Source organism: Oryctolagus cuniculus, chromosome 19 (genome assembly GCF_051225735.1).
Source record: "Oryctolagus cuniculus isolate XC-2025 breed Fujian yellow rabbit chromosome 19, ASM5122573v1, whole genome shotgun sequence".
NCBI classification, from domain to species: domain Eukaryota; kingdom Metazoa; phylum Chordata; class Mammalia; order Lagomorpha; family Leporidae; genus Oryctolagus; species Oryctolagus cuniculus.
Genome location: NC_142885.1, coordinates 10397479 through 10410844, shown reverse-complemented (window position 1 = coordinate 10410844; position 13366 = coordinate 10397479). Strand labels below are relative to the sequence as shown.

The following is a 13366-nucleotide window of genomic DNA, read 5'->3' as shown; positions in this document are numbered from 1 at the left end:
TAGGGGCACCGGGTTCTGTACCAGTTGCCCCTCTTCCAGTCCAGCCCTCTGCTGTGGCCAGGGAGTGCAGTGGAGGATGGCCCAGGTGCTTGGGCCCTGCACCCCATGGGAGACCAGGAGAAGCACCTGGCTCCTGGCTCCTGCCATCGGATCAGCGCGGTGCGCCGGCCGTGGCGGCCATTGGAGGGTGAACCAACGGCAAAGGAAGACCTTTCTCTCTGTCTCTCACTGTCCACTCTGTCAAAATAAAAAAAAAAAAGTGGACACCAGGGTCTACCGACTTATCATAACCCCCCCCCCCCCCGCCCCTGGCTGTTACCCGGATGGGTCTCTGCAGCACTTTCCCCATGTGAAATGCACTTATTGTGACAGTCGGAAATTTGCGGAAAATTGCGCTGTGGCAATGCCGGCATCCTATGCTGGTTGGTGTCCCGGCTGCTCCACTTCTGGATTCAGCTCCCTGCTAATGGCCAGGGGAAAACAGCAGAAGACAGCAGAAGCATCTGGGCCCCTGCACCCACGTGGGCCACCTGGATGAAGCTCCTGGCTCCTGGCTTCCGGCTGTCCCAGTGTAGCCGTCTGGGGAATGGACCAGCGGATGAGAGCCTCTCTGTCTCTCTCTGTAACTCTTTCAAATAAATAATCTTTTTAGAAATGTACACTCTTCCGTGCCTGCTCCTAATGCTTTGATTTTTAATAAAATATTTATTTATTTTATTTGAAAAAAAAAAAAGAGTTACAGAGAGAGAGGAGAGGCAGAGAGAGAGAGAAAGAGAGAGAGGTCTTCCATCCGCTGGTTCACTCCCCAGATGGCTGCAGTGGCCAGAGCTGTGCCAATCTGAAGCCAGGAGCCAGGAGCTTCTTCCAGGTCTCCCATGGGGTGCAGGGGCCCAAGCACTTGGGCCATCCTCCACTGCTTTCCCAGGCCACAGCAGAGAGCTGGATCAGAAGTGGAGCAGCCGGGTCTCGAACCGGCGCCCATATTCGATGCTGGCACTGCAGGCGGCGGCTTTACCCGCTACGCCACAGCACCGGCCCCAAGTCGATGAAGAGGGTCTTGGAAGCCGGGAGTGAGTGTGCTGGCCACGCGCATCTTCGGGACTGCCTCTTCCCGGAACCGCTTGACGGCGCCCGGGGCGGGTGCAGTAGCGGGGCTGCCCTCTGAGGAGCGGGAAGCAAGGCGCTCGGGGACCGTTCGACCTCCCCGACGGGCGGCCCCGGTGCCGGGCTCGCGCGTGCGAACTGGGGGCCCTCGGGGTGACCAGCTGCAGCGGAGACCCAGGGTGAGGCGGCGGCGGCCGGAGAGGCATGCTCGCGCAGGGTCTTTGTCTCGGGCAACAAGCCTGTGAACAAACCGATCACTACGCACTGGGGGTGGGGGTCCCCGTTTCTCGGAGTCAGGAAATCCAACGAAGCCGTCGCACGCTTCGGCTCGCTGCAGGCAGCGCAGAAGCCACGCCCCAAGTCGGGGGCGGGGCCCGAGTCCCGCCCCGCCCCGCCCCGCCCGCTGAGGGCGGTTACTGCGCAGACGCGGGCTCCTCGCGGCGCTCCGGGTCCTCCAGACCACCGAGCCCTCCTGCTAGAGCAGCCCCCGGGAGGCCGCCGCCATCTTCCCCGCCTCCGTGCCGGAAGTGCGGGCGTCCGGGCTGTGGTTACTCCGGCGTTCACCTGTCGGACGCCTCCGGGGCACCTGCCGTCTGGCGGGAAGGTGAGCGAGGCATGGGAGGAGCGTGGGACTGGGGGGCCGCTGCGGTACTCCGGCCCGGGAGCAGGCGTGAGCGGCGGTGGCGTGCCGGGCGGCAGCGGCGGGCCCACCCAGGCAGGTGGCCGTCGCAGGGACGTGTGCGTGCGGTGTCCGCTGGGTGGGCCGGAGAGCTGCGCGGGGAGAGAGGCACGTGCTGAGCCGCGCGCTCGTGCTGGGACGCGGGGGGCGGGGGCGTGGCGTCAGGCAGGTCCTCGGTAGGTGCTGGGTGGGTGGGCGCGCCTGGACGGACAGCGGCCGAGTGGACACACAGGTTACTGAAAACCGGAATCCCGGTCCGCAGGTGCGTGGCGGGGTCCCTTCTCCTGGGCTGACCCCCGGCCCAAGGCTGCAGGGCACGAGTGCGGGGAGCAGGGGTGGGGGCCCGGGGGCTGGTCCACCTGCTGGCGTTCTCGGGGGGAGGGGACCGGACTCCTGCGGCAGATGCCGGCGCGGGCCCGTGGTGCCCACGCAGGACAGGATCTGAGCGATACCTGGTCTTCTGTGGTTCTGAGAGTTACCCGGAGTCCGTGTGCCTGCGACCTCACAGCTGCGCGTCATCACTTAATAAAACCACGCCGTGGCGTTTGAGTCGTGCGTTCACCTGCACAGGAAACCAGGAACGAGTGTGTCGCTGTCTCCCTCTTCTTTCTCCCCCTTCCGTCGTCGTTTCGGAGGCGAGGACTTGCCCACACAATATTGCATGGTTGCTGTGTGTTGCCTCCTTGCCACAGTGACACCAGCAGTGCGTGTACACAGTTGCAAATCCAGTGTCCGCTGGCGCTAAGCACGAGCCGGCCACTGGGGGGCGTCCGAGGCACCAAAGGGATGCAGGCCCTGCCCTCCTGTGGCTTCCAGTCCAGGGCTGGGAGCCCTGTGGGATTCGCCGCAGGACCACGTCAACCTAGTAAACTCCCCTAAGACCCACGGGGTCTTCAGACCTCATGGAAAATGAGTGTCACCAAACAAAACTGCATGGGTTTGGGTTTCAAAAATTTTTTTTGCATTAAAATAAACTTTTTACTTTTTAAAGATTTTATTTATTTATTTGAAAGAGAGAGAGGTCGTCCATCCGTTGGTTCACTCCCCACATGGCTGCAACAGCCGGAGCTGTGCCAGTCTGAAGCCAGGAGCCAGGAGCTTCCTCCTGGTCTCCCATGCGGGTGCAGGGGCCCAAGCATCTGGGCCATCTTCCACTGCACTCCCAGGCACCTTGGCAGGGAGCTGGAAGTTGAACTGTGCTCATAAGGATGCTGGTGTCACAGGCGAGGTTTAGCCCAGCTACGCCACAGCACCGGCCTCAGTGTTGTACTTTTGGAAAAGGGGTTCCTGGGTAAAGCAGCCGCCTGCAACACCAGCACTGGTTTGTGTCTGGCTGCCCTGGCTCCCTGCTGGTGGCCTGGGAAAAGCAGTGGAGGATAGCCCAGTACCCAGATGAGGCTCCTGGTTCCTGGCTTCAACCCAGCCCAGCCCTGGCTGTCTGCGGTGAATCGGCAGGTGGGAGATCTCTCCACAGCCCTGACTTTCAGACAACTAAACCAGTGCCTGTTTGGGGTTTTTTTGTTTTTGTTTTTGACAGGCAGAGTGGACAGTGAGAGAGAGAGACAGAGAGAAAGGTCTTCCTTTTGCCGTTGGTTCACCCTCCGATGGCCGCCGCGGCCGGCGCACTGCGGCCGGCGCCCCGCGCTGATCCGAAGCCAGGAGCCAGGTGCTTCTCCTGGTCTCCCATGGGGTGCCGGGCCCAAGCACTTGGGCCATCCTCCACTGCCCTCCCGGGCCACAGCAGAGAGCTGGCCTGGAAGAGGGGCAACCGGGACAGAATCCAGCGCTCTGACTGGGACTAGAACCCGGTGTGCCGGCGCTGCAAGGCGGAGGATTAGCCTAGTGAGCCGCGGCGCCGGCCTGTTTGGGTTTTTAGTTAACTTGAATTGTCCCTAGGCCACCTGCTGCTGAAGGAAGGTAAGATGGATTTCGCTGGGACCTAATGGGTCGGACTTTCCTCCTGGTCCTCCACGGGTCGTGGCCCGGCTGCCCCTCTCTAGGAGGCGGCCGAGGCCGGTGGGGGGCGGCACTTGGGCGTGAAGGCCTGCCCCTGCGAGGTGGGCCGGGCTGCTCAGCCTGGTCCAGCCTCTGTCTTTTCTCATGGGGCAGAGGGAGCTAAGGATAGCAGCTTCCCAGGTGAGGGTTTTGGCCACATGTTTGTGGAACAAGAGCGGAATGGCGGGTGGAGGGGGGGGTTCTTGCCACACCCAAGCCAGAGAACGGGGTGCTGAGCTGGTCAGGAGTGCCCAGCAGGCCTTCCCGGGGGAGCCTTGGGGCTGAGGTCTCGGCTCTCGCACCCCCAGCCCCGCTGCCAGTCCGTGTCTGGGCCACAGTAGCAGCCTTTTGCTGGCGCCCAGCTTTCGTGCTGCCCCCGTGGTCTTCTCTCCAAAAGCGGCCAATGCGATCCTTTTACAAGGAATCGCTGCTCTCCCATCGCACAGAAAGTCAGATCCAGCGCCTGGCTAGCCTGGGAGGCCCTGCGCGATCGGCCCGCGGCCATCCTGCCGCCTCGCTCTCCGTCACTCAGGCTGAGCCCCGCGTCCGCCTGGTGCCCCCTCCTCGAGGCTCCTGCACGTGCTGGCGCCCCTGGCCTGCATGGCTCGTTGCCGCAGGGTCAGAACTGGGCCCCGGCGTCACCCCAACGACAGCCCCGTCCCGTCTGATTTCCCCACATGCACAACACGGCTGACGCCAGGGGTGTGGGTCACGGCCACACCACGCGGTTCTCTGCCGACACCAAGGGCAGCTCCGACCCTGTCCGTTGGAGTTGGCATCGGCTCCCACCACGGACAGCGCTGGGCCCGCAAGCCTGCTCCCAGCCCGCGTGCCTGTCCCGGGGCCCAGTATGTGCCCCCTGTATGCTGACTGCCGGGCTGTCAGTCGGGGGCTGCCACGACCCCAGTCTCAGGTCAAACAGACCCCATCCTGAAGCCATCCCTGCCCACCGGGGTTCCCTTGGAGGGAGCTCTGTGCGCAGGGCCCAGCCTCTACATCTGAACGGCACGCATTTCTCTCCCTGAGTTTCACGGTTCCCTACTGAACTATCAAGGCCAAACAGGGAGGGGTGACTCACAAGACCGTTAGAGCTACAGAGCAGCGGGCTTGCAGACCGGAAGGGCGTCCCCCTGGTATCAGCTGCATCTGCCTGATGCCGCGCGTGTGCACAAATATTTACCTTGCTGGGCGCTGGGCGCTGCGCGCTGGACGAACGAGGCAGCGTCCGCCCTCCTGGAACTTCCACTCCAGCGCGCACGGGAGCTCAGCCTCCCCCGGCCCCAGGTGGCCACTCGGGGACGCCCAGGAAACGGTTGGTCCAAGTACCACTTGGAAGTCGCACCCTCTTGCCGGGAAGGAGGCCCCCGCTAACAGCGTCCCTCGGGGGCACAGCTCACAGGTGCAGCTGTCCGGCCCTGGGACCCTGGTCCTGGCTGCGGCTGTGGCAGGCAGGGAAGCCACGCAGCCTCGGCCGTCCCTGGTGGCCGACAGACCCCTGCCAGGTCTCCCACCCTTCCCTTTCTAGTTTTGGCCCGGGGGCGACGTCCGCGGGAGAGGGCACAGGCGAAAGCTCAGCCCGGGCTCTGCAGGGTGCGGGGTGCGGGGTCCGCGCGAGCGCCCCCTTCCGGCAGGCTGCCTGGCGAAGGAGGGGCGGGGCGTCGCGGGTCCGGCCCGGGGGCCGCATCCGCCGAGCGCCGGAAGTGCTGCTCCGCCCCTGCCGCTGGGCCATGGAGACTGTAGCACAGTAGAGTCCACTGTGAGGAGAGCGGGGGCGGCGGCCATGGAGGCCGTGCTGAACGAGCTGGTGTCTGTGGAGGATCTGAAGGTGAGGCCTGGCCCCGAGGGAGGGCGCGGGGCGAGTCGGGGACGGGTCCTGAGGAGAGTCGTGTAGGGGCCAAACCCTCCTCCCAGCTTCAACTTTGCTAGGGGAAGCCGAACTACAGCTCCCGGCAGGCCTTGCGCCGTCCGGCTCCTACCTCAAGGGAGCTCTTTGCCGCAGAGGCTAGTGGGAATTGTAGTCTCTTCGGCCACCACACCTCCGAACGAAGACTTGGCGTCTAACCCCAAAAAGGCTGTCAGGTGCGGGTTGCCGCGTAATTTGGGAGGTCAGGGCGTCCCGTCGGTTGTGGGGGAGCACGGCGACAGCCATAGCGCGTCACACGTCACTGGGTCCAGCACGATGCGCTGCACGCCAGGCCTTGGCCTTTGTGGCCCCGGAAGTTAGACGAGATAAGGTGCAGAGCCGGCAGGGCGGAGCAGGCGGGCCAGCCGCCGACGCCGAAGACGCGGGGGCTGCTGACGGCTTGTTTACTGCACTGCCGCCGCGGTCAGCTGCTCCGGGAGCGGTGCCTGGAGCCGCCGGCAGGTGGCATCTCCGCTTGGCGCCGCAGGGGGGTGTGAGCCCCGGGGTGGGTCCGGGGAGCTCGCCTGCATCCCGGGTCCGAGAGGCCGGGTAGGGGCGAGGGGGGCGCCGGGCGTGCCGGGTACCAAGGCCCGAGGGCGGCGGGGAGGGGTGGAGGCCTAGAGAAGCAGAGCCGGGGATGGGACCTCAGCTCCGGATGCGACGTGACTGACACTCCTCACCTCCCCAATGGTCCCCTCGCGTGTCCCGTGGCAGAAATTTGAGAAGAAGTTTCAGTCCGAGAAGGCGGCAGGCTCGGTGTCCAAGAGCACACAGTTTGAGTACGCGTGGTGCCTGGTGCGGAGCAAGTACAACGATGACATCCGCAAAGGCATCACCCTGCTGGAGGGTGAGCGCGCCCCGCCCCCGCCCCCGCCGTCACTGGCCCTGGGGTCCCTCCGCGTGGACCCAGCAGTGCCCGGGGCGCTGCGGTTATGCTTGCGCAGGCCTACTGAGCGTGTAGACCCCCCCGTAGCACGGCTCCCTACACGTGGCTGTGGCCTGTCTACACAGCGGGGGGTACTCCTAGCGCGGGGCCGTGCGTGTTGGTTACACGCGAGAATCTAAGGGGCCTGAGCATCCACAGAGACTGGTGTCCGTGAGGGTCCTGGAGTGTGCCTCCCCCCACCAGGGCGCGTGCTCGGGCCAGGTCCTCTCCCGCATCACCGCTGCGCCCCAGCTGGTGCCCAGGCCCCTCTCCGAGCTGCTTCCTCAGCCCCCTGCCCCTTGGTGTAGGTGGGCCCGCGGCAGAGGCGCAGAGCTGGGCGGCCCGTTGCCCCGCGCCCCCTTTCTCTGGGTCCCTGACCGTGTACGAGGCAGCGGTGGGCGTCCTGGCCAAGGCTGCCGGTGCCCCTCGCCGAGCGCCCCTCTTGGTGCGGACGCTTCTTCTCCTGCACGGGGTTAGCCTCAGCGGGGCGCAGCCCTAGAACTGGCTGAGGGCACAGTGCAGACCCAGGACACCTGCTGAGCGACCAACCTAGCGCAACCCCCACCCCCACCCCGCCCCGGAAGTAGTGAGTTTGGAGCAGGTGTTCTGAATGGGGGGGAACAGCGTGTTTTGCAACAGCGATGGGGCCATAACCGTTTGGCCCCTCCCGTGTCCTGTCGGGTCACGTGCATTGACACGGGGCGGCTGTCGCGGGCTCCCGCTGTGGCTGCGGCGGGGGCGGGGGCGGGGGCCGGGGCCAGCCCAGAGCAGCAGCTCCCCCTCCCCTCCGCAGAGCTGCTGCTCAAAGGCACCCAGGACGAGCAGCGGGACTACGTGTTCTACCTGGCGGTGGGCAACTACCGGCTCAAGGTAGGCGGGGCGGGGTTACGCGGGGTCAGGCCTGGGCGGCCTGGTTATCTCCGCTTATCGCCCCCAGCAGGCGAGGCTGTTTGTGGACTCTAGTCCGCCGGCTGCGGCTGCGGGTGGGGCCGTAGGGGGAGGGCGCGGGGCTGAGGCGGGCACGCCCCCCGACCTTCCCGCGTGCAGGAGTACGACAGGGCCCTGAAGTACGTGCGGGGGCTGCTGCACACGGAGCCCCAGAACAACCAGGCCAAGGAGCTGGAGCGGCTCATCGACAAGGCCATGAAGAAAGGTGAAAGCTGGCTCGCCCGCCCGTGCCCGCTCCCGGCGAGGGGGGCGGCGGGCGGAGGCCCTGACGGCGCCCTTTCCTCCCCCAGACGGCCTGGTGGGCATGGCCATCGTCGGAGGAATGGCCTTGGGCGTGGCGGGGCTGGCCGGACTCATCGGACTGGCTGTGTCCAAGTCCAAATCCTGACCGAGACTGCATTGCCCGCTCTGCCCAGGCGTCCCGGAGCCGCGAGGACCCGCAGAGAGGGCCCTAGCCCCGCCGTCCCCTGCCTCTTCTCCCCCACACCTGTCACTCCTCCCCATGGCCTTCACCCTCCGCTGCCCGGGGACCTGTCCTTAGCCCCAGATCTTGTGCTCTGGGACGAGTGTGAATAAAATTGGGCCGCGGCCGGGAGCCTTCGTGTCGTGAGTTGGGGGGGCGGGCGGGAGCCACCTGGTGCAGAGGGTGAGGGGGCCTGTGGTCTGCCCGGTGCCCCCAGGCCAGTGTGGGCTTCCTGTGACCATCCCCCTCCCCCCGCCCCAGGCAGCCCCTGCTCTCCCGGGGACGCAGCGCGCGCACAGACCTGTAGGGGGCAGCAGAGGGCAGGTGCGCAGGTGCAGGCTGGGGTGCGCGTCTCCTCTGACCCACTGTGCTGCCTCTCGGCCCGCGTAGTTTTCCGCTCCGGGGGGGCCCCCACTCGGCTTCCTCCCCAACCCCCATCCTTCCCTCCCTTTGTCTTCCCGCACCCTCCCCTTCCTCCGGCCTCAGTCTCCCTAGGGCCAGAGGCCACTGGCAGGGGAGGAAGCGCTGGCCTTGGGCCTGGAGGAGGCACGGTCTGGGGGTGGGGGTGGGGGGCGGACGGGAATGCAGGGCCTGGCCTCACCCCACGCCCTCTCGTGCCAGGCTCCCCGTGGGCCTGCTCCGCCTGGCTGCATACCGCTCGTTCCACAGCCCCAGCCAGTGGGGCACGGGGGGGGGGGGGGGGCGGCCCAGTCACGTCCACTGGGTGGATGGAGCCCCAGCGCCACTCACCAGAATGAGGCCAGAGCTGTCCCGGCTTTGGCCTTGGTGCAGGCACTGAGAGCCCTCGCTGGGACAGGTGCGCAGCCTGGTTCGAGCTGGGGACCAGCGGTTCCTGATCCATCATAATTATCCGGCAGAGCCGGTGACAGTTCCTAATAACGATTGGTTAGATTAGTCACAGGGTCATGCTCCAGGCCTGTGATCTCCCGGCTTGGGGCCACTTGGCAGTGGGATCAAGTGCAATGCCGAGTGTCAAAGGTCAGAGAAGTGAGGGGGAAATTCAGGTTCAAGAAGTTGGGAGGAGAGTGACTCCCTGGTAGCCTCGCCCCAGCCCTGTGGCACGGCACTGGGGTGGTCCCTAGGCTCGGAGGGGCCCAGCCCAACAGGTTTGCCCTAGGGTCCCCGTTTGTGTCCGGCTGTCTGCAGAAGCGGAAACAGCCCCGGGCTCACGGTCAGGCCCGAGTCACTGCTCAGCGCCAGAGCCCACTGGGGCCCGGGTGGATGGGCCAGCAGAGCCGCTGCTCTCTGCCCAGCCGCCTGGCCCCTGGTCGACCTCCGCCCTCCCTGGCCGCTCCAGCGTCCCCACCCTGAGGACCCTGAGCGTCCAGGTTGTCCGCACCGTGCCTGGGCAGTGGCTCTGCCCCCGGGAGCTCACAGTGGGCCTGCTGGTCTCCCACGTCCACCTTTTCTCTCCTTGCTCCGGCCCCCGCGGAGAGCTGAGTCAGACGCGGCCGCTTCCCCTCGGCTCCCAGAGCCTCCCGTGGGGGCCCCTCCTTGGTCGTATCCCGTATCCGTTCGTTCGTCACTCCTGGGTAAGTCCGCTCCCCCCACCACGGGGCGGGGAGCCCAGGGCAGCCGGCGGCTGGGGGAGGGGGTGGACTTTTGGCCTGTTTCGTTTATTCCCTCCATCTCTGTGGCCACAGCTGCTGCGGGCTCGCCTCATTCCTCGGAGCTGCCAGGAAGCAGAGGCCGGAGCGGGGCAGGGCCACCGAAACCTGGGTCGGACCTGCAACCCAGGAGGAGGCGGCGGCGGCGGCAGAGGCGGCAGCTGGACTCCGGCCCTCCCCTCCCTTTCCAGCCTGCCTCACCCCCCAGCTCTGAACGACAGCCCGCCTCTCTGGGGCCCTAAGCCCCCCGGGGCCCTGCGTGTGCCATGTCGGTGGCAGTGGAGACATTTGGCTTCTTCATGGCGGCCCTGGGGCTGCTGATGCTCGGGGTGACCCTGCCCAACAGCTACTGGCGAGTGTCCACGGTGCACGGCAACGTCATCACCACCAACACCATCTACGAGAACCTCTGGTACAGCTGCGCCACCGACTCCCTGGGAGTCTCCAACTGCTGGGAGTTCCCGTCCATGCTGGCCCTGTCTGGTATGGGCTGGGGGGGGGGGGCTGGGGGCGAGGGCAAGGCTGCTGCCTTGGATGTGGCCTTGGGTACCACAAGGATACAGGAGGCTGGGCTCCAGCGGCGGGAACAAGGCAGCTGCAGGCAGGAGTGCTGGGGACGTAGCCTCGCCACGCACAGCCCCTGCTCCCCGGTCTGAGTGGGTGCGTGGCCCTGCCTTTGTCCTAGCCTCTCTGAGGTGGGACAGCCGCAGGCCTGGCCCCAGGGTGGTCGTGAGGCTTGTGTGCGTGGAACGTGGGGTCCGTGTCGAGGCCTGGTCCCAGTGCCGGCATGAGCTCACTGGGAGCTGGGGTGTGCACTCTGCCCGTACATTTGGGGTCCTCAGGTGCAGTCTGTGGGGTTCTCAGCGGCTGCAGCCTGCAGTGGTTGCCCCCTCCACCTGCCCTACCCCCGGCCACAGCATCCTCCCACTTCCTGCTCACTCTGCAGGCCAGGGTCTCCCCTCTGCCTGGGGGGCCAGGAGCCCACTGCGGAGATGGTCCCCACGCTCCCCCAGGCAGCTCCTCGCAGGTGTGGCCCAGAGGGGTCACGCAGCTGGGCCCATGATTGTCCAGCTGCTCTGAGCAGTGGGGGGTGTGGGGTCTCTCAGACACCCCCCCATTCCCACAATCCCCTGCAGGAAGCTTTCATTCATTGCCCGCAGTGCTGAGTGGCTAGAAGGGCCAGGGGAGGCGGCCAGCTGGGCCCGGGCCATCCCCGCCTTGCCTGCCCACCCGAGGGAAGAGGGCCCTCATCAGCCCTGCTGCCCTTGGCCCGTGGGAGGACCGGAGTGGGCGTGACGGGGGTGGGCCAGGCAGTGTGTGGCCTCCAGGCCTGGGCTCGGTACTGCCTGCGGCACCGTGTCCTCAGGGAGCCTGTTGCCTGGGCTGGGCTGGGGGTATTGACCTCACTTTACAGGAGCTGGGGAGCCTCCGCAAGTTCACAGCCTGCCCAGAGCCCCAGGGCCACTGGGAGGTGTGGGAACGCAGACTGTGGCCCAGGTCTCCCGCACCACGCAGTCCTCAGTACCCGGCCGAGCCCCTTCCTGCCTCTCCCATGACCACCAGCACTCCCTGAGCACTCAGGGTCTGGCTCGGGCGGGCGTGGCTGCAAGTCAGATCGCGCTCCCAGAGAACTTTGGCCCTCCTCCCTGCCCCCCAACTCGGCCACTTCACCTTCCTGGCAGGGACCCAGCCGTTCCCCTTCAGCACCGTGACTGCCCCACCCAGGAAGGGGGTGCAAGGTCCTGTGGAGGCCAGGACCTCCCCTCAGCGCTGAGAAAGGGGAAACTGAGGCACTGCAGGACTGGGTGAGGCCCAAGTATCCCACCTTCCCCATCAGAAACCGCCTCCGGCCACTGCTGCCCCCTACCGGCCACTATAGGCAGCAAGTCAGGTCAAGATGCCGGCGCTGTGCCACTCGCTAGGTGGGCCGGGGCTGCCTCTGCGACTCAGAACAGCGGCAGGTGCCAGGTGACGGCGCTTCGGGCAGGGGTCTAGGGTGTTGCTGAGCCGCCTGCTCTCGCTTGGTGTCAGTGGGAGAAGCCCTGTGATGGGGTACGCCAGGTGCGCCCGGGCGTGGCGGGGAGGCAGGCAGGACCCCTGAGCCTGCTGTGAGGGGCGCAGGGCAGGAGCTGACGGCCGTGTCCCCCTCTGCAGGATACGTCCAGGCCTGCCGCGCCCTCATGATCACCGCCATCCTCCTGGGCTTCCTGGGCCTCTTCCTGGGCATGGTGGGGCTGCGCTGCACCAAAGTCGGAGGCACCGAGCCCTCCAGGAAAGCCAAGCTGGCAGCCACGGCGGGCGCCCTGCACATGCTGGCTGGTAACGGGGCCGGGGTGGCGGACCTCGGCTGCAGACCCCGGCGCTGTTCTTGATGCTCGCCTCCCCTCTCTCCCTGCACACCCTGTCCTCATCCTTACTCCCCAGATCTCTGGGCCACCCGTCAGCGGTGTTGCTCCAGCTCCCTCTGTGAGCCAGGCGTGGGAGAGACTGCGCAGGCACGGGTCCGCACAGGGCGCCCAGGGCCATGCCACGTGTGCATCTCTGCACGTCCCCTCCCAGGAAGCCTGCTGGGTGTTGGGCGTTGAGCAGCTTCCAGAACTGAACCTAGGCTGGGGAAGGCCAGGTGGCCTCCGCGAGGGAAGCTTTGCTCTCGGGACAGCTGGGCCTCCAGGGACAGGTCGGGCTGGGATGTGGCAGATTGCAGGCGAGCGCCACGGGGCGAGTGCCAGGGGATGCCCGTCCCCCACACCCCTCACTCCGGCCCACCCCTGCCCCCAGGGCTCTGCGGCATGGTGGCCATTTCCTGGTACGCGGCCAACATCACCCAGGATTTCTTCAACCCCTTGTATGCCGGGACCAAGTGAGTGCGGGGGCCCGCCCTGGGGGGAGAGGACGCGGCCTTGTCCCTCAGAAGGCGCACAAGCCCGCGTCCCTACCCAGGTACGAGCTGGGCCCCGCCCTCTACCTGGGCTGGAGCGCCTCCCTGCTGTCCATCCTGGGCGGCATCTGCCTCTGCTCCAACTGCTGCTGCCAGCCTAGAGAGGACCCCACCACCAGGTGAGGGGGCAGGGGGAGGGATGCAGGGTGGGGGGAGCGAGGGCCTCAGCCCCCACTGAGCTGCGGGCCCCCTCTCCGACAGGGCCCAGCTTCCCTACAAGGCGTCCACCGCCGTGATGCCCCCCGCTGCCTCGGATGAAGGCGATAGCAGCTTTGGCAAATATGGCAAGAATGCTTACGTGTAGGAGCGCCAGCCTGCACAGCCGTTTCCCTCCCCACCTGCCCTAGCAAAGAGGGGCCCCTGGCCCCCAGGGCTCCTGGCTGGGGTCCATCCTCCCTGTAACCCAACTCAGTGTCCAGAAGCCACGCCCCAGTCCCCACCTCCCCAGCCAGAGCCCCGCCCCAGCCACACCTCCCAACCTGGAGCTCCACCCAGGCCAAGGACCCCTGCAGAAGCTGCAGCAGTCTCCCAAGGGGAGAGACGTACCCCCAAAAGCTGGTGGATTGTGTAAATTCATGCATAAATAAATGTATACTGTGACTGCTGGGGGCTGAGTGGACTCCACACTGTCCTCTGCCAATCTGGGCAAGTGGCATCCCATCACTCCTCATTCACGCAGGAGCAGAGAGGGGAGGCCCCCGCTCCAGGAAGCTGGGAGTGCAGAGGGACCCAAGTCACTCCCGTCCCTCTCACTCCGATCTCATGGTGACTCCAGGAGACACC

The 13366-nt window shown here is 66.3% G+C and overlaps 2 protein-coding genes across 5 annotated transcripts; both read left to right on the top strand.

Moving 5' to 3' along the window:
* Positions 1-704: 704 nt before the first annotated feature.
* On the top strand, positions 705-8149 carry FIS1 (fission, mitochondrial 1). 2 transcript variants are annotated; one of them, XM_051837986.3, is made up of 5 exons: positions 5484-5603; positions 6396-6528; positions 7400-7476; positions 7654-7759; positions 7845-8149. In XM_051837986.3, exons 1-5 carry the CDS (start codon positions 5559-5561, stop codon positions 7940-7942), a joined length of 459 nt encoding a protein of 152 aa, XP_051693946.1. In that variant the 5' UTR covers positions 5484-5558; the 3' UTR covers positions 7943-8149. The 2 variants fall into 2 exon arrangements, with proteins under 2 accessions (XP_089177194.1, XP_051693946.1); XM_089321068.1 differs by lacking the exons at positions 5484-5603; positions 6396-6528 and adding an exon at positions 705-1708.
* A 346-nt stretch (positions 8150-8495) lies between these two features.
* Positions 8496-13188, top strand: CLDN15 (claudin 15). 3 transcript variants are annotated; one of them, XM_002722819.6, is made up of 6 exons: positions 8496-9570; positions 9682-10128; positions 11800-11964; positions 12424-12505; positions 12586-12702; positions 12785-13188. In XM_002722819.6, exons 2-6 carry the CDS (start codon positions 9912-9914, stop codon positions 12885-12887), a joined length of 684 nt encoding a protein of 227 aa, XP_002722865.1. In that variant the 5' UTR covers positions 8496-9570; positions 9682-9911; the 3' UTR covers positions 12888-13188. The 3 variants fall into 3 exon arrangements, with proteins under 3 accessions (XP_002722865.1, XP_089177193.1, XP_051693945.1); XM_089321067.1 differs by having other exon boundaries at positions 9077-9570; positions 9682-10057; XM_051837985.3 differs by lacking the exon at positions 8496-9570 and having other exon boundaries at positions 9591-10128.
* The last annotated feature ends 178 nt before the right edge of the window (positions 13189-13366 follow it).